Source organism: Nymphalis io, chromosome 9 (assembly GCF_905147045.1).
Source record: "Nymphalis io chromosome 9, ilAglIoxx1.1, whole genome shotgun sequence".
Taxonomy (NCBI): domain Eukaryota; kingdom Metazoa; phylum Arthropoda; class Insecta; order Lepidoptera; family Nymphalidae; genus Nymphalis; species Nymphalis io.
The window spans coordinates 3,400,748-3,420,573 of NC_065896.1; the positions used below are offsets into that span (position 1 = coordinate 3,400,748).

A 19,826-nucleotide genomic window follows, 5' to 3' on the forward strand; every position below is an offset into this window, starting at 1 on the left:
ATGTATAGACAAATGTCAACAAAATTATTTAAAAAAGTTTATATATATATTGATTTACTTACATATTTCAGCTTTAGCAAGTACCTATAAAAATAAGAAATTAGTCAAGTTTTTGAAGGTGTCTTATATTTTTACTTAATTTTGCATTAATTCAAATATCTGGTGGAAGTACATATCGCCATCTAGTGGTCAGTATTGAAATCATCATACGCATTTGCTATTTAGCAACAGATGGCCATAGTTGCTTGAAACTTTGTAATTATATTTCTTGTTACGTATGGCTCTTAGAAGTTTTTCAATAGATGGCGCTAACATTTATCAACGAGGTCATTGTAATCTATTGCGGCTATATTCACTGTGGCTCAGTTGGTATTCGTTTTTTTTCTCATGAATCAGGTGTACGTTTGTTAAGTTCGTTGTAACATTAAATGCAACTTTAAATATTGTACATAAACAGTACTTATTCAAAATTTCCGAAATTGTAATTTTGCAAATGAATTGACTGAATTGTAAAAAAAGCTTTCTTTGTTTAAAAATACTTTTGTACAATAAAAATACAATAAATTAGTGTTATTTAAAAGAAAATTATGTTACAAATAAAACTATACAATTTAAAAGAATTGAGGTGTAAAGTGTGACAAAGCCATAACTTTCTCGTGTTATCAATTTCGCGGTGATAGACAAAGTTATTGAAAATGAGTTGAACAAACTTTTGCCCAAGTTTTCTGAGAATATTCAAAGAAGAGTGTGAAAAAAATATAAGATGACTACAGATAGATTTCACAAGTAAGTACAAACCCATTTTACTTATAATAGTATTTTGATTGAAATTCCTATTATCTGACCAGTCGCAAAGATAAGATTATATTATTCATCGATAATTCTAGCAGATGATAGTAATAAGCAATTTTCTATTTCTGACCTCTTTTTTTTAATAAAAAAACCGTTTTGTACCATTTTTTTTAATTTAAATCAGTATAAATGAAGCTAAATTAACTTGCGAAAGTGAAGGCTTATATTGTATGTATACAGACTTAATTCAAAAATGCTTCAGCGCTTTATTCATATCACTTATTCATTAAATTAAATTAGAAGATTGCTAATTAAAATAATTGCTTCACGCTAGTTCACATGCCGCATAGATTTAGATGCCTAAATAGTAGAAAAATACGTATAATATATTTATTAAAGCTATAATATTGACACTATTTTAAAAATACAAAAATATTATTTGCATTATCTAAGTTTACTTATTAATATAAAGATTGAAACAAGAAAACTGTTGATATATTTTCTATAGTTACAGTTGAGTCTACCCATGGGTACGGAGCTTGTTATGGCTTTGTACACTAATATGACATGACTCGAATACACGTTAAGCACTTCAAGTCCACACATTAGAAAGAGATAACAATATTATTAGTTATGTCAAATTACTGGATTGTGTAAAAGTCAAGATAAAAAATCATCCTTCCAAATTACGAAAAATTTGCACCATCTGCTTGAAGATTTACTTAGAAAGGCAATGATTATAATATATGAATGTAAACATGTCTAACAGAACTACAAAAATGGCACATTGTAATTATAAACTTTAAGCAATTGTATTAAGACTAATTCTCGTTTAACTCTTTCCTCAAGTGCGCACAACTAGAAATCGGATATTCTCTATTTAAGTACTGGAAGTGATATCCAATTTCTATAATCAACTAACTGTTCCGACATGCTTCTTCCGTATGCGTGTGAAGAAAACAAATCTAACTTTAAAACCACCGACTTAATCACAATAAATTTTAGCTACACTAAGCTTTCGCGATATATCTATGTATAATAAAAAATTAAGTACTAAGGTTTAGACCGCGATCGCACCATCCATCCATTTTCCATCTGTCATGGTCCAATTCGTAATTGCGGTAAAAACCAGAGAACCTTAATACACAATAAATAGTTATTTTTTCAAGTTATACTTTTTGGCGCGATAATGTAAAATTTCAAGGTCAATTTTGAGTACAACGTTTTTATATTTGAATGAATCGTATCTGACATAAAAATGTCTTATGTCTGTTCTGCGTACACGCTTCCTTGCATCTTTTGTTGACATTTTGCAGCTACAGTTTAGCCAAGCCTATGTTTGTGTAACAGCCATTATGTCGTCTTTATTTGAAATATCTAAAGTAATACAACCCAGCCAATTTATTTTCTCGTAAGCCATAATTGAGTTAAAAAATTATATCTGTTTACATACTTGAAAGAAGAAGATTCTGAATCACTCTTGAATTAGAAGATTGGTTCTATACCGACATAACTTATCATATTGCTCAGCTAAATGAAAACCTGGCCGTTGAAAAACGTGGAATCGTTGGTTGTGCATAAAGGTCAGGACAAGACACAATAGCTAAGTTTTTTACTTACTTGGTGGTAGGGCTTCCTGCAAGCCCGTTTGAGTTGGTACCACCCATCATCAAATATTCTCCCGCGAAACAGCAATATTTAGTATCATTGTGATCCGATTTGAAGGATAGAACAATGTAATTACAGACACAAGGGACATAACATCTTAATTCCCAACGTTGGTGGTGCATTGGCTATTATTAAATATTACAAAGATGCTCGATATAATAGCTTTGTCACGAATGTTAACGCGAATCAATTCGGTTAGTTCATCAGAATTATTCAGGACATTGAACCGCTTTGACTGCGCATGGACCGTATTTCCTACAACCTTACACTTCCGTAAGCTGACCGCTGAGTTAGTCACAAAAGGGCCATGAACATGAAGCATCCAAATTCACTATAACGAATAACATATATCGCATTAAATATAAAAATATTTGCCAAGTTAGAAATTGCAAAAAAGGTATACGATGCACAGTACATATTTCATATTCAACTATGCAATATTTTTTATAAAACCTATTTATATATATAATTCTCTTGTATGAAACATGTAAATATTTATATTATAACTGATCTAAACACATTACGACTATTAAATTCAATTCTTTGCGAAGTATAATCTGTCCCAAAAGTCTTTTCTACGTTATAAATTTTTAGTTTTTAAACAGATTAAACAAGAGTCCTGTAAAGGCTTGGAGGTAGTTGTCGTCACTTGTCGTTGTCATCAATATTTAAGTCTAAAGTCTAATATTGTGAAAACAACTTAGCTGAAACAAATATACAATACCAGAATGTAGTGTAAAATTAAGTCAGTTTTCATAAACTGTAAACTGTAACAAAATAATTACATATTGCAAATAATTACATAATCTTTTTTTCACCATTTTAATTACAGAGTCAATCAGATACAATTAAATATTATATGCTTATCCTGAAATCAACAAATACTGAATCCACGCTTTTTTATCATTTATATGTTGTTATAGTAACATACATACCTTATTTAGATAAATTTTTCGAAATAAGATTGAAATTAATTAATAAATTATAAATAATTGTGGAAATTAATTGTATAACCATTCTTATACACCTTTAATTTATTATATCCACTAAAGTTAATGGTCTGCGAAAATCTGTGAAAATACATTATTCGTTGAAAACACAACGGTTGAAACTTATCATTTAACAAACAATAATTCACCCTGCATGTGTACGGTTCAGTAAGTCCGCCCGTATGGGGGATAAAAATGTTGCAAGAGTAAAATATACAAACAATTTCAAACCTAACGTGGAGGGAATTAGATACAAATTAAAAGTGATCTAATATTATCAACATATCGATCAGGACAGGTGTTAGATTACTGATGTAACTTCCGAGCACAATACTAAACGCAGAAATATTTATCTACCTCTGGAGATGGTCGATATTGCGACAACATTTATACCGATTAAACACCTTTATTTAAATTATTTGTGCATTTTTTTTTTGTTTACGATGATAGCAAAATATCAGGATCGAGTTGTGAAGTTATAATGACATTTCTGATGCTTTCAATTTAATTTTACACATGATTTCTAGGAAAAGAATATACGCAACTGATCCTCTAATTTTTAAAGTCTATGTCGCTCTTAAATGTGAAACATTAAAAACCTTAATCGGACAAACTTTGTTTAATAAACCAAAGAACTATTATAATTTTTTCAATGATTCGATCGGCGCAAAAACGCGAATCTACTAAAACAATTGAACCCAAGTGTGATAGGTACTACTGATTTTAGAAGTCGTTTGTCAAACAAAAAGCTCATCTTTGTTTAAAGCTAATGTGTCAAAAATATTTTCAATAGATAATGATATTATGCAATGCTGTCAAAGAAAAAGTAAAAACTGTAGTCAATAACATCATTTATGAATGAATTAATGAATAAAATAACTCGAGGAATTGATTCAAATTTTGACAATATGAACGCAATGTAGAAATAAAATCCGTACTATAATTTTATTGTTCGCGAGGTGAATAACCACTGGGCACCTGAACAATTGTTATTAGTCATCAAATCTCATCATCAGATATTAAATCAGTCCCAATAAGTAAATAATTTTGAGAGGGAAAATGGCAGATTGACTGCATACCGAGGTGGTCCAATGGTTAATACGCGTGGATCTTAACCGAAGATTGCTAGTTCAAAGCACCTCTATGGGCGGTGGTGACCACTTACCATTAGGTGGCCTGTCTATCTTCAATATATTAAATGTCTACGAGACAGTGGGACCGTGTTGATGTTGTTGCAACTGTAACAACTTAATTACGTAAACTTTCTTAGGACCGAATGAGAATATCAGACAATTTAAAAGAATATTGATCGTTAAGAAAGTATTAAAATTTGTATTTTATTTCTAAGTCTTTCAGACGATATAAAGGTATGTAAACGTAATACTGATAAAAGAAATTACTTAGATATTCACAATTAATTTACGATAAACCTCTACTGGTATATATTATCTATTTAAATTTTTATATTATGCTTTTTATCTTAAAAAAGATTATTTTAACGTCGATATTGTAAGCGAAAAATCATGTGTGTGTGACAGTGACAATCATTTTGATAAAAAATAATAAAGACACTCATTTTTAAGCGACGAAAATGTATCAGACTGTTATTGTGTTTAGCACAATGTCATTTCATATATGATCATATATGATATATGATACATTAGGTATATGTTATGACTTGACGTAGTTATGAGACATAGCCATACTATATAATATGGCTGTATTATAAATCTCAATGCAAAACGTAAGTGTAAGGGTTAGACGAGCCGGTTAGCGTGGTTGGTAGGTACTTGCCTTTCACTCCGAAGGTTGTAGGTTCGATTCCCACCCAGGACAGAAATATGTGTGCATGAACATGTCTGATTCTCCTGAGTCTGGGTGTAATTATCTATACAAGCATGTATTTCCAAAAGAAAAGTACTATAGGTAGTATATCAGTTGTCTGATTTCCTTAGTACAAGCTTGCTTAGTTTGGGATCAGATGGCCGTGTGTGAATAATGTCCCAGGATATAATAATAATTGCCTAATCTTCCACTAAAAAGATACGCAGCGCACTGTTGTCAATGCTGATGGATATGATAATGATGTACTCCTGACAGATTTCACGGCGGCCATTCTCAGAAGAGATGAGCCAATGGCGTATGCACATATGATTGCGCAAACGCAGATGCACACTCCTTTCCCTCATAATCCGATGGGATGACAAATCAGATACGACCGGAAATCATTCAGGTACAAAGGCTAAACATACTTTCCGAAGCCCGCCAATGTAAATCTGCCAATTCCCAGACTCCTGCTACTTTTACTTTTCGATAGAAATCTCAATATGCTTTTAATTGTACGACTTGCTTGAACCCAGAACCTCGAAATCTGCGACCTTATAGTTAATAGAGACCAACGAGACAATGATGGATATACCTGATCATTTAATACACGTTTTCCGTTTCAGAACACACACAAAGACAACAACAACACAAATTAGGCACATGAGAACTCGGTTGTGCTTGTTCAGATTTGATTGCTATCTTTGCTTATCTTCCAGTGGGCCATTTAGAAGATTCTAGATACCTTTTTAGATTATAGGTACCTTTTTTACCTTTAGGTAAAAAAAAGATTCTACGTTTAGGTAAAAAAAACAATTTAAAATTTTAATTTAAAAAAAATTATCTTTCAATTTATCCTCTATGTAATGTGTTCTTTCGTATGTATACTTATGTAAATTATTTTTCTCATCACCTTTTTTTATTTTTCTTTTGCACGCAGTCAGAAAAGAAAGAGAATAAAATAAAATCCACATGCTGAGATTGGCTGGTGGACAATACGTTTGACAGCCCGCCTTTTTTTATGTTGTGCAATACAAAGCTAAATCAATGAATACAGTCTTGTTTTAAACATCTGCCAAAGTTTCTGCACAAAGTGCGTTGATCTACGCTTGCCTATGATGTACGGCAGGCCGCGATCGGCTGGGAGTCTGTTCACACGACGACATTGCCTCATCACGGTGAAAGTCATTCATTATTAGCTATTGTTACATCTAGTCATGACATGCTTCACTTTTCATTGCTTCCGGACATTTACGTTTATACTATTGTTATAATTTTATACTTATTATAGTATTACAATTGTTGGGATATAATGTATTGAATAGCTAATGTTTTTGACCTCAATCTGCCAACTGCTAACTAAAGACAATAGCTCTTTACTAACTGGCGAATTAATAACTTTAACTTTACATAAATAAGCGAAATAGCACTCATCACGATATCTCCTAAACTATCCGCCCGATTGCCTTGAAATTTGTCACAGTTACTCCTTTCCCGACGTAAACGCTCACTAAGTACTGATTTTGCACTAATCGTATCGTATCGTTTTAATTATCTTAAAGTTGAAATACAAGTATTATTTAATTTTAATTCGGGGCGGGCAGCTACTACTTTATATAGCCAGAAATTACGAGGTATTTCTGTCAAGAAACTATCAATGCCATGAGTTACAATGCTAGATAGCTGTGGTGCATTTCTATGCCCTCGAAATGCACGTAAAACCTCTTGTCCTGCATCTCTTTCCAATCGGTTCGGATTTCCGTTCCATCGGATGTAAGGAAATAGAAAAAAGAGTACTATTTACTTGTAACCGATTGTACACCGGTAATACTTGTGCAAGTCTGTCTGGTTCGCTGTGCTCTATATTACATAAGCGTTATACGGTTATCACATATATATTTTAATTTACACACATTATTTTTATACTTACTAACAATCTATCACTTATGTGTTAATTTAGGATAGCAGAGAATATGCTTTCTCTAAAGCCCACCATTTTTTTATTATTTTTTCGCTGGAAAATCACATTTATGTGTGGGGGAACCACATGAGGTGGGGGGTATGTGAGACTCGCCGATGCTGAAGGCGCCGGAATACCCACTAAAAAACCAGTACCCACTCCGTCTTGTCGGGGGACGTTACGGGATCGCTTGCGCATAGTACCGTACCTAGGCGGTTCTCCTTTCGGTAGGAAAAGATGTGCATAGCGCCGACGTCTTCTCCCCGGTCTTCTTCGGCGAAGCGGGTTAGCGGAGGCACTCTCCTCACGCTCCTGCTCCGCGGCCTTCTTTTGCAACATGACATTTTCGCAGAAGGTGACCATCTCCATCCAGCTCTAAAGCCCACCTTAATGTATCAGATACAATAAGATAGTAACTTACAATCGTTTATTTATTTATTATACACATTTAAAATATGAATGTAATTATAGAGCCGCCAAAGACGGGCTGCTGGAAGTACTTCGGGAGGCGACGAGAAAGGAATGCAACAACAAAGATGAATCTGGTATGACGCCGACACTATGGGCGGCCTTCGAGGGTCATATAGAAGCTTTGCGGTTGCTGTGTGGAAGAGGGTACGTAGACTATTAGACACTAATAGTAACACATGGATTCGAAATACGACGATAATCAATATTGAAAATAAAAATCTTATATGAGTTGACATCTGTCTCATATGAGTTCTGGTTTTGAATATTTTTTTTCCTACTATTATTTACAAAATTCAACAACAAATAGAAATGAAAAAGGTACTGAACTATGTTGTCTTTGCCTATTTATATAAAGATAAGAAGTTACATTTCCTTGGTATTTGTAACTTTAAATTCCATCCGTTCACCCTTTTTGTATGCACAAATACGGCATTGATAACCAAAAGTGTAATTATCATCTATAGCAAGGAACCCTAGAAACAGATAATCCCTTTAATGTTAATACGACTTCTGCTATAGTAAAGATTAAAATAACTTATCTAAGCTTGTCGTTATACAATTTAAAATACTACGTAGTAACTTCTGAATTTAATTTATTCTAAGAACAATAATTCTGATTTTTACTATTTTAGAAATGCCAAGATAATTTTCCTTGATCATTATTAGAATACTTCTACGTGTGTGTTAATATTATTATTATTTGGCTTCTTCTTTTATAAGTCTTTATTTAACTTCGCCTGTTCGTATGTATGGATCAAATGTAGCAACTGAATTTTAAGCCAGTTCCATACAACTGTTTTGTTATTTCGTACACACTTTTGATGATGTTGACATTACAATCTAGTATTTGAATATAAAATAAAACATCGATACTTCTTATATCACGTCTAAAATTTTAAATGATGTATGAACAATGAATATTTTAAAATATATTAGAAAAAAGTCGATGAATATGATAATAAAAAATTAATGAATATTAGAATAACGGAATTTATAGGTATAGCCTTTATTTTCATTCAATACTGAGCTTAATTAAGAAAATTAAATCAGGAAGTTAAAAATTCATTACAAAGTTTCGCCTTACCTAACACTACCCAAAACGAGAAAACGAGTTAATAAACTCATACGTTATATTATTTATTTCTATATGCATACAGTAAATGCGAATAAATAAACAATAAATTTGCTTAAGCGTTATATTTTATATCAATATTATAGATAAACCGTAATTTTTTTCGCGATTATTGATTGGTCGTACTTTTTCCAAGATATAATAATAGATAACGTCAATGATTATTGGCATTTGGATATTAAAAATATTTCATAACATATTTAGTATCCAAAAGTGAAACTTTTTTTTTATAGATTAGGAAGGCGGACGAGCATATGGGTCACCTGATGGTAAGTGGTCACCAACGCCCATAGACATTGGCGTGTAAGAAATGTTAACCATCGCTTACATCACCAATGCGCCACCGACCTTGGGAACTAAGATGTTATGTCCTTTGTGCCTGTAATTACACTGGCTCACTCACCCTTCAAACCGGAACACAACAATACCAAGTACTGCTGTTTTGCGGTAGAATAACTGATGAGTGGGTGGTACCTACCCAGACGAGCTTGCACAAAGCTCTACCACCAGTACATTGAAACTGATTTTTTTAAAACCTCGATTTTGTGTCTTTAAAAATAGAAAATAAATTCATACAAATTCATGTAAATAACTTTACTATTATTACTCTTAAATCCAAATAACACAATTAAACACATTCTGTAAAATTACAAATTGCGCCAATAATGAATTAATGAATACGTTTCTGTCCACCAACAAAATGGCAACTTAAAATAAGCGCGCCTCTTTTTTTACAACGCTCTTGTATAAAGGAATTTCTTAACTATATTTATATTCTATTTTACTTGTTGGTCGGGCTTTGTCCAAGCCTGGCTGGGTAGATACCCCTCACTTATCACTCATCATTTATTCTATCGCCAAACAAGAATACTTAAGTTTACTTGCTCTTTTTGTGATAGCGCCTTAGTTGATCTTATTGTAAGCCTGAAAGTCCACAGGTTTAAAGGTGATAGGAAAAGATCGTGAGCGAAAATCAGTATATATTAAAAAATATTGATGCTTATCGGCTAACGCGTTAGTGAGGTAGAGCAAAACAGAACATTTCCTACTTTTTAATCTAAAAGGATGCATTTGACTTTACATCAATTTGATGTTAATCCGCAGTGAAGCAAAATGTAACAGATTGAATATAACAGCGATATGGATTCTAATGCATTCATTCGCAGAAATATCTAAATCTAACCAAGTATTAACATGTAAATAATGTTTCGCCTTGCGTGAAAGCCTAATAAGCTTAATTAAAATGATGGTATTTAATAACTCTATAGTTACTGTAAATGTTACGATTATTTGATAAAACTTAAATTATATAACAATTCGAGTTTTGTCTAAATATTATTATTTATTAATTTAATGAGATCGGTACAAAAAAATATAATATTTAAAAAAATATATAATTTAGATAGGATAATAGAATCCACAATCATTTCAATTCACATTAGTGTTCTTTATTACTAAATTATGTAATAATTACTGTGTACAAACTAACGTAGCGCCCGACGTGGGACCCATAAACTAACACAAAATTTTCTAACTTATAACATAGTATAGACCTATTTCAATTAACAACCTTCGTTATTCCAGCGGTGAGCCTGATAAAGCCGACTACTTTGGCAACACGGCCCTTCACCTCGCAGCCGCAAGAGGGCATAAAGAATGTGTTACGTTCCTCGTAAATTTTGGAGCCAACGTGTATTCTATAGATGTAGACGGACACACGGCACAGGAACTGGCTGGAATTAATGGTCGAGAAGATATTTTACGTTTTCTAGACCAAGCTACGGGGAAATTGGAGCATAATGATAAGTATGTATATCTTTATAATTAGATGAATTTTACTACTAACCGTTTATAAACTCATAAGATTCTCTATAATTTGGTTAACTTTTACCGTGTTTATCTAGAGACCAGGCTTTAGAGGCTTATACCTATTTATGAGGCCTCGGATTCGAAATAATATTTTTGGTGATATAGTTTTTTTCTGTTAAAATTTTTCTCATTCTAAATAATCTAAACGGTAATATCTAATTAAATTATATTAAAACAAAAAAACAATCAATTTATTTAAAAATTACAGAAAGAAAGCGAAGTCATTAAAAGAAAAGGCGAAAAAGGATCACGAGAAAGTACAAAAACAGTACACGAAAAGACAAAGCAAAGCAGAAGTGTTGGCGGAGAAGGAATTAAAGAAATTGGCTAAAGAATGGGAGGCCGGTTACAATGAGGACATAACACCGATGCCTCATAGACCCAGTAATGTTTTAATGGCTTTAAAGCAAAAAATGACTAGATCTTCAAGTCAAGGTGCGTACGAAATATTCAATTCCAAGATGTTTTCGTTCTTTTTACAAATCTTATTCATATTTAGTTTTAAAACATTTTAAGAATCGATGTCAGTTCTACTGCTTTATAATTTTATAGAAAATTCCTTTTTTATGTACTCTAAATTAATATTATTGCCACAAAAGTTATATTCAAAGTCAAAGTCAAAAATCTTTATTCAATATAGAAGCCTTACACTTGCTTTTTGATTGTCATAAATCTACCACCGGTTCTAAAATAAATACCTCAGACCTGAGAAAAACCGGCGAAATAAACTAAGCGGGTTTTTTTTATATCTTATATCCTAATATACAAAAATAGCCGAATTATCTAAACAATTTTTTTTTAATTTGAAATAACGTAGAGGCGATCGTTTCATTTCCAAGGTGTGCAATCATTTAAAAAGTCAATATTTAGTCAATGAACTGTCCCTTCCACCAACCCGCATTGGAGCAGCGTGGTGGAATAAGCTCCAAACCTTCTCCTCAAAAAGTGGAGAGGAGGCCTTTAGCCCAGCAGTGGGACATTCACAGGCTGTTACGGAACTGTCCCTGTCTGTATTATTTGCATATACAAAAAATATATAGATTTAGAAAACCTCGCCGAGAACTTCCATCGCATGCGCTGTATTAACAATAATATATGGTGGATTATTCCTCTCAAATTACCTTTGTTTTTATCTTTGAATCAGCAAAAAGCGATAGACATAATAGTTTTGTATTATGATTCTATTGACAGATGATTTACTTATGTAAAAAATCATTGACCTTAAGGTCCAATTTTTTTAGTATAATTTTTTGGTTCAGGGAATCTATTAGAAGAACAGCCTCGACCAACGTACAGTGCGCTGGTGGGGACGGTGAACTCCGGCGCGAGGGGGCGCGGGGCGGTGTACAAGAAGGCTCTCGCCAGTAAACTACGGAACGGTACTTTGGGGAAGAACACGCCAGCGAAAGACGATTTTAAGGTAAAGTTCAATTGTAGCAGCCTAGATATTTTTTAATTATTATATAACCTTTAAACACCAATATACTATCGCTCTGTTGTGTGGGTTGTTTGAATACTAAGTATTAGAAATAATTTGCACATAATATCTTAGATCTCGTGATTAGCGACGCATTTACGGCGTTAGAAATAATTTACACTTCACACAGTACCATAGTCTATGGGAAAAGGTTACTTCTTCGCACAAACGGCTCATCGACACGTTCCTAAAATAATAATAAAAATATACATTCCTATTTTCTTTGTTCCATAGCTTAGGGAATGTTTTTAGTAATTATATTCTTGTAAAAGCTAAACGTGAATATCCATTTAATTCACCTTGAAAAGTTAGACACCGATTGACGAATTCATTTGTATAAACACCAAAATATATAGAACTCTAATCGAATACTAAGATCGTTGTTGGTACCACGAAACGCCGTCAAGCCCAGAATCGAATATTCCAGGTGGGAGAGGTGGAGAAGGGTCGGCGCTCGGTCACGTCCCTGAGCGGGCTGCGGCGCGACTCGGAGGTGATGTACGTCGGCACGTTCGGCGCCGGCCCGCAGCAGCGCGGCGCCGTGGCCGACGTGTTCACCGACGGCGAGCCCAGGAAATCCACTTTGACGAGGTCATTCTATGCACCTTCAAAATGGTTTTAAGATTCCCTTTGTTTTGTTAAATCCTTTAAATCAAGTTCTAATACTGGATAATTCAAAATCAATTATATCAATCTACAATTTATTATATTTAATACTAGCTAATGTCCGAAATTAGTGGATATACTTCTTTGTTAACAATTAAAATCATGACGATCAGTTGAACGGACAAAAAGTTAATAGGATTAACTCTAGAGCAACAGCACTCTCATTATATACAGGCGAGTTATAATAAATTTTTTATGGTGATCGGTTTAACGGTCTCAGTCTTTTAATTTCAGACAAATATACGTATATTTACATATAAAGTTAATTGTCCAACAGATCCGCCAGTCAGCCGGACTTCTTGGCAGCAGCGCAAGCTGAGGACAACGGCATTGGGCAGGAAGTGCTATTGCAGGAACCAGCAAGTATATTCGACAGACCAGGCTTCGGAAGTGTTGCCTTTAGGTTATATAAGCGCACTATATTATACATTTGTAAAATATAACACGAAATATTTTCACAATATGAGGGTATGGATATCCGTAATCGTTGAACAGAAAAAAAAAATTTAACTACTATTATGTTGTTTTTTTTTTGTTACACAAATATAAAACTTAGGAATAAATTCTCTTGATAAATCGTTATATTAAAAAGATACCTTATATTTGTATTCCAGACGGTCCATCACCGCAACACTGAGTGCTCTACCAGCCAGCGAGGAGCTGTCCATCGGCTCCGCTGGCTCACTTGCCGCGAGACACGCCTACCAGCCCGCTGAGTGGAACTCTACACAATCCGGTGGGTACTATGTCACTCGTTTTAATTAAATTTTCATTGTTTTCTCTTGGCAATAACGCAAGTGAATTAAATAAAACCTTAAAATCATATAAAACTTTATAAATGATGTAATAATTACGACACTAATTACATAAGTTTGATTTAAAAACACACAATAGAAATGTTTGCCAAACAAAAGTTAATTTAAATACAAAATATAATAAAAATCTCACCATTATGTTAAAATGATTATTTAATTTTAGTCTAGACAATATAATAAAAAAAAAAATTCAAACTTCAAGGCGCCAAATCACAGTTGTTCAAATACAATTATTACAGTGAATAATTCGAGGATATATTTGAAGTCTATTAATTGTCACAAATACTATAATTATATAAATGTGAAAGTATGTATGGTTATCATAATAATATTCCCAAACGTCTGTTACGGATAAAAATGACATCAAATTTGACATTTAATTAGATTATTATTATAACGGTCCCTGTATGTGGTTCTCTTTTTTTTTAAAGTGACTCAGATTTAATAGATACAGCCAAATAATCGCTAGTTAATAACATTCCAGGAAGCTCAACAATAACATCAGACGAAGAAGCTGAAGCGGAGGAGTCTGGGTACTCTTCACTAGAACGATTTCTCACGGCGTGGGGCCTCGCACAATATATACAGAAGTTCAAGGACGAACAAATAGATCTAGACGCCCTTATGTTACTCACGGAAAGCGATTTGAAATCTCTCGGCCTTCCTCTAGGGCCTTACAGGAAACTGGTCACAGCGGTGCAAGAAAGAAAGCAAGCGCTTTCTCACCCGGGACCCATGATCGATACGGCTATATGAAGTGTTTTTTTTTAATTATTTCTCTTTACAGATAAATTTATATTTTGATAAATGCATTTAATAAGGATCCCATGTGTGATTTTGAATATTGAAAACGATTTGTGTTGTGATAGCTTAGATAAATTTTCTTGTGCACAATATAATTTTTATCTTAAACTCTTAGATGAAACAATATATATATGAAATCGAAGTATGTTTTATATATTTTTTACTTTTTTTTAGATTTAATTATTCAATGAACTTTACGTTTTTATATATTTCAGATTTTTTTATGTGTTTTTTGCACTTTTTCATTTGTTTTTTTTGTATTAAAGGTAATGAATAAGACAAGTAAGAAGAAATAATCTTAATTATAAAACTTGTGATGTGATACTCATTCCATTCCATCCATACGCCATAATAAATATTATATTTATATAAAAAATAAATATACGTTTTTTTAGACTGCAATAAGTTTTTTTATTTATTTATACTCTGCCCAATAAAACGAAGTAGTGAATTTTACAAATTTTATTTCGATATTTTAAATACAAATTCAAATGGAAAATATACTAAAATCTCCAATGATAATACATAATACCAAAATACATCTAAATTGATTAATTTACAGTGAGACTTAACTAAACAAATATTTAATGTGACTATGAAATATAAAATACACAATATTCCACGAAATTAACGAATATAAGTAAATTTTGAAATGTCAAAGGACGGATTTATAAATTTCAGTCATATTCAAATATAAATTCATTGTGATATTATACAAAACTACAATTACGAAAATCTTCGATCATTGCTACATAACATGATTAATAGTTTAAAAAAAACTAGAATAAGATATGTTTTATTCTTATATATACGTATAATGAGCATTTAAGAATTCGTAAGGCACTTAATTCGATACGAAAGTATGCATTCAAACCGATCAAAGGAATAATTACATCTTAAAGTCTTACGCTAAAAAATTTGTTTTTCGATACTTATGGCGGAGTCGTGAACGACTTACTCCTAAATTAAAGTACCTACATTCATCTAACAAGTACCTCGATACATTTAATAGCTAAATTCGTAATAAATTGTTCGAAAAAAATGAAAACTCATGAAGTTTCGAAGTAACGGTGGTGTTAGAGTTTCGTAAAGCCGTGCTCAGATGAGAGGCAAAGGTTCATTCGAAGCCAATACTATTAAAATTATTTTATTATTATTATTCAAAAACTTTACTAAAGCAATAGATTTGTCAATTATTTTTTTTTTTCATGTAAAGGACTAAGTGGCCAAGCAATCTTCTATGTGACCTCTATGATCATTATGATGATATTGTCAGAATTCATTAAAATAAATCAAAACAAAACTAAATTATTGAGTGAACTGTTTCTTTCTGGACAACAATTTAATCTTCGAATAACTTTTGCCTCTGCTTCAATAAAAAGTGCCAATAAGAAATAATTTTACTCTACCAGATTCGGGTCACCCATTATAAAAACAGTGTATGATTGTTACAACAATCGAGGAAGCAACTTTTATAGAAAAACATATGGGTGTGGCGTCATACACTGTAACGGCATTCGTTCGAAACTCGTAACCATTTAACATTATGACTCCATGCAATACATCCGCGCTAATACATGAATGCTAAGAACAAATTATTGTTTTTGGAAGACTGTTTCCTCTTATTCCCCTTCGATTTGTAACGGCTCAGTTGACAATTGTCGTCGTGGTAGTACGCGTACTCCGGGTAGGGGATGTACGCGCCAGTCACGGGGTCCAACGGGACCATAATCGGGAGGTCCATCATCGAGGCGGGCCGCTCGTCCGACGAGCCGGAGTCGTAGCCCTTGGGCTCGGCGTAGTGCGGGCTGGTGCTCTCCATCTGGTTCTCTATGTCCTGGCTCTGGTTGCAGACCGGGACGCTGCGACTCGTGTCGGCGGACACGTTGGACCGCGATCGGAGCATGGGCCTCGTAGACGAGAAGTCCGCGGAATGCTGAAGGCTCTTGGATCTCGGTCGCAGGGTCTGAGAAGGAGTCTCGTCTATCCTGGACAGGGTGTGCCTCCGGACGGGTCGGTAGACCTTCTTATCTCCGAATTTGGGCCGTTTTATTTTCCGGTGGGAGTTGTAGGTTTCGATGGAGGAGGTCGAGGGCTGTCGATAGGGGTTTTTGGGGGAGGGGTTGCGCGCGGGTGCCTGCGGGGCGGGGGCGTTGGCGAAGTGCGCCGCCACTATGTCCCTCATCTGGTCGCATGCTCAGTAGTTGTAGGGGCCGTACTGCGAGCCGTGGTAGTAAGGCCCGGGGTAGGCTTGTGGAGGCGGATACCCGGCGTAAGCGTACTGCTGCTTTTGTGGGTACACTGTGTGCGAAACGTATGTATTAACAATTATGGATAAATGTCAAAAATTACACAAAAAGGTTTTTTTTAAATCTATACTATTAAAATTTGAATACTTTTGGAAAAGTTTTGTGTTTTACTGTACTTAATATATACCATTACTTTATTTATAAAAATAATAAATTTTTAACAAGTATTCTCAATTATTTATTGTAATGTTATCGAAATTCGTTACAATTGATTAAACAACATGCACCCAGGTATCAGAAAAACAGAATTTGAAATTGTCTTATGTACAATAGAAATAAAAACTCGTGTGTATCTTCAATAGTATTCCTGCTTATGGAAGTCCCCTCTGAAAGTTCGAAAATCCCCAAATCGAAGTAAGCTCTTAGCGAAGCCGGTGGACATGAATGAATGACGTTAGCGTTTACCCGGCATGAGGTACTGCATATTAAGCGCCTCTTCTCTCTCCCGCTCGCCGCGCAGGCAAATGGCAGCCGACGAGAACAAGATGGCGGACAGCAGGGACAGGCCCACGCCGCACCACGCCACCATGTACGACCAATCGTACCAAACGCGAACGTTATCTCGCAATATCTGGTTTATACCGCATTACCGTGTCGTGTGTGCGCAAGTTTACGTGTGTGTGTGTGTGTGTGTGTGTGTTTGTGTGCAATATGTGTATGTAGTGTGGGAGTCGAATAATATGTGAAGATTAATTGATGATTTTTTGTAAGATATTGCATATTTTGACAATGTAGGTAAATGTTTGGAGATTTCGGTTAGAGGGGAGGCCGTATACCAGATGTGCAATCGTCAAGAAAAAAAGATAAAAAAAAATCATAACGCGTACGTTTTTTTGAAATCCATCGCATTTTTTTGGGATAATTGTGTAAAAAATGTTTAATGTCAGAGACCAAAGATCAGGAGATAAATGCGGAAGAGGAATCGGGTGTTCAGATAGAAATGTGCGAATGTAAAATAAACAATGTGTATGTAGAAAGTGAGTTATGTTCATTATATACATTCCCATATGTTAATATTATTTGGTAAGCGAGTTAGTATGGCGTTGGCGTAAACCAGATATTAAGATAGCGTATTCATTATGATTATGCGTTATTTTCGGTCGCATATCCGTCGTCCGTTAAACGCAGTAGCCACGTTTCAGAGAAACATGAAAAGAAAAAAAGAAAGCATTTTGTTAGTAAATAATTTCACTTACCTGTTCACTTAAGTCTAGGTTAAAACCATTATCATTCATCATTATTGAACTAATCATTAATTTGTCTCGGATCTCTTAATGAGTGGATGTCAAATATATAGGAATTATGTTTAATACATATTGATGGCATTTATAAATATATGTATAACATATGTATGTATGTATAAGTAAATAAAAATTAATACTTTGAATGTTATCATAATTTAAAGAAATAATATATAAATTATTCAAACTTACAAAGTTTGTTTTATCTATAATACTTAATTATAATAAATGTGTAATATGTATATAATCTTTAACGAGGGACATATAAAAAATGTACAAAAGTCCATCTTAAACCTAAGGCATCCTTAACCGTCAAGCGTTAATAATTCCACCGCTCCACAAAATGGCGGACGCCTCACGAAATGGCGTCGCAAGTGGCCGTCTAACCTGGCATTATGTACTGCACATTATTCTGCTGTTCGCGACGTTTCTCTTTGTCGAGGCAAATCGCCGCCGAGAAGAAAAGTATGGAGCTCCCGAAGGAAACACCCACGGATAACCAAGCCAGGATGTAGGACCAATCGTACCAAATTGAAGAGTAGTCTTTTAATACCTGTTTTAGAGTCGAGTCAAGTACTTTCAAATTAAGTCGTAGAAGTATTTATATTAATTGTATTAATTCCATGTTGTATTATAATATAGTTTTCCTCGTATAATCTATGCACAAGAGTATGTAGTATCGTAAACACGCGTAAGATACGCATTCCAGTAAGAAATACATATTCATTACACAATAGCTTTAATCAAATTCATGTTTCTTTGTTTACTGAAGTGAAAGTAATTATATAAAGCCAATCAAATTTAGTCATTCAAATTAAATATACGTAAATATAAAATAAAAAAATATATTACAGTCAATTGTTTAAAAAATTATTTAACAGGATGTCTAGTCATTGTTACTTATAATATTCTGTTACTTGTGTGACTGCCTCGTTGGTCTAGTGGTAGGTTTATCAGATCGCAGGCCCCAAGATTCTTGGTTTGAATCCTGGGTTCTCAGAAAAATTCTCAGTAGCAATTGAGTTGGTAGTGTTTACTCTCACATGCCTCAGCAATTCAATCTGTCAGACCTACGCCCGATCTCTTTCTGGTCATGACGGATGTGCCGTCCCATCGGATTATAAGTGAGGGAATTGACAGTGCACCTGTGTTTACGCACACACTTTTGAATTATAATGTGTCACTCGCTTGTCTCCATTCATAAAACCCGCCATGGCCGAAATCTTTCAGGAAGACAACATCATATTTAAAAATATTACTTATGTTTTTTCAAGTGAAATGAACTCACATTAGGCCACTGCTGATAATATTCTTCCCCTACAACTTTTTCCTTTTCGTAGAACTCCACTCCGTGCCATAATGCCATGGCACCAGCCGAAAGTAAACCTGGAACGATATATAACATATTTATAAGTACTTTTTTCTGAAGATTATTCTTGGCGTCAGAAACATTGACATTCCCTCTGGGTAGCTTATTTTTTATTAAAACAAAATAACTACCAGCTCTACTATTAGTCACAAAATACCCCAAAATATTATAACACTGAGAGGGTAAGTAACTAACTGGAGGGTAACTGTTTACTCTTGGTTAATATTTTCTAGTTATTTTTATAGTAACGTATAGATATAAATTAATATTAATGCTTCATCAGGTAAAAAGTATAATGGGTAAAAAAAGCAAATCATTTTTATGACAATGGAAATGTTAAGACCTCCAATAATCACTTGGATTCGGTCAAGAGATCATGAACGATTGAAAACAGTTTTGTTTAAGCTTCAACCCCGACACTCAAAGTATTGTAAATAGTT

General features: G+C 33.8%; 2 protein-coding genes across 3 annotated transcripts in view; one reads left to right on the top strand and one right to left on the bottom strand.

Annotated features, from left to right (window-relative positions):
* Positions 1-396: 396 nt before the first annotated feature.
* On the top strand, positions 397-14,430 carry LOC126770794 (pre-mRNA splicing regulator USH1G). The gene is made up of 9 exons (XM_050490358.1): positions 397-786; positions 7,705-7,848; positions 10,421-10,642; positions 10,914-11,140; positions 11,965-12,125; positions 12,610-12,773; positions 13,126-13,251; positions 13,463-13,584; positions 14,148-14,430. The coding sequence occupies exons 1-9, from the start codon at positions 764-766 to the stop codon at positions 14,417-14,419; spliced, it is 1,461 nt and encodes a 486-aa protein (XP_050346315.1). The 5' UTR covers positions 397-763; the 3' UTR covers positions 14,420-14,430.
* A 1,949-nt stretch (positions 14,431-16,379) lies between these two features.
* LOC126770828 (uncharacterized) overlaps positions 16,380-19,826 on the bottom strand; it is a 47,073-nt gene continuing 43,626 nt past the window's right edge. The window contains exons 5-7 of one of the 2 annotated variants that reach the window (XM_050490419.1): positions 19,306-19,403; positions 18,405-18,570; positions 16,380-16,768 (exon numbers count right to left, since the gene is read on the bottom strand). In XM_050490419.1, the coding sequence (XP_050346376.1) occupies positions 16,665-16,768; positions 18,405-18,570; positions 19,306-19,403 (368 nt within the window). In that variant the 3' untranslated portion in view covers positions 16,380-16,664. Of the gene's footprint in view, positions 16,769-17,181; positions 17,348-18,404; positions 18,571-19,305; positions 19,404-19,826 lie in introns of both variants that reach the window. The other variant, XM_050490418.1, reaches the window with a different exon arrangement.

Excerpts from the sequence above, each read along its gene's own strand:
- LOC126770794 (XM_050490358.1), top strand. The coding sequence starts at position 764 with ATGACTACAGATAGATTTCACAA. Across the intron at positions 10,643-10,913 it reads AAATTGGAGCATAATGATAA|AAAGAAAGCGAAGTCATTAA; the intron begins GTATGTATATCT and ends TAAAAATTACAG. Across the intron at positions 12,126-12,609 it reads CAGCGAAAGACGATTTTAAG|GTGGGAGAGGTGGAGAAGGG; the intron begins GTAAAGTTCAAT and ends CGAATATTCCAG.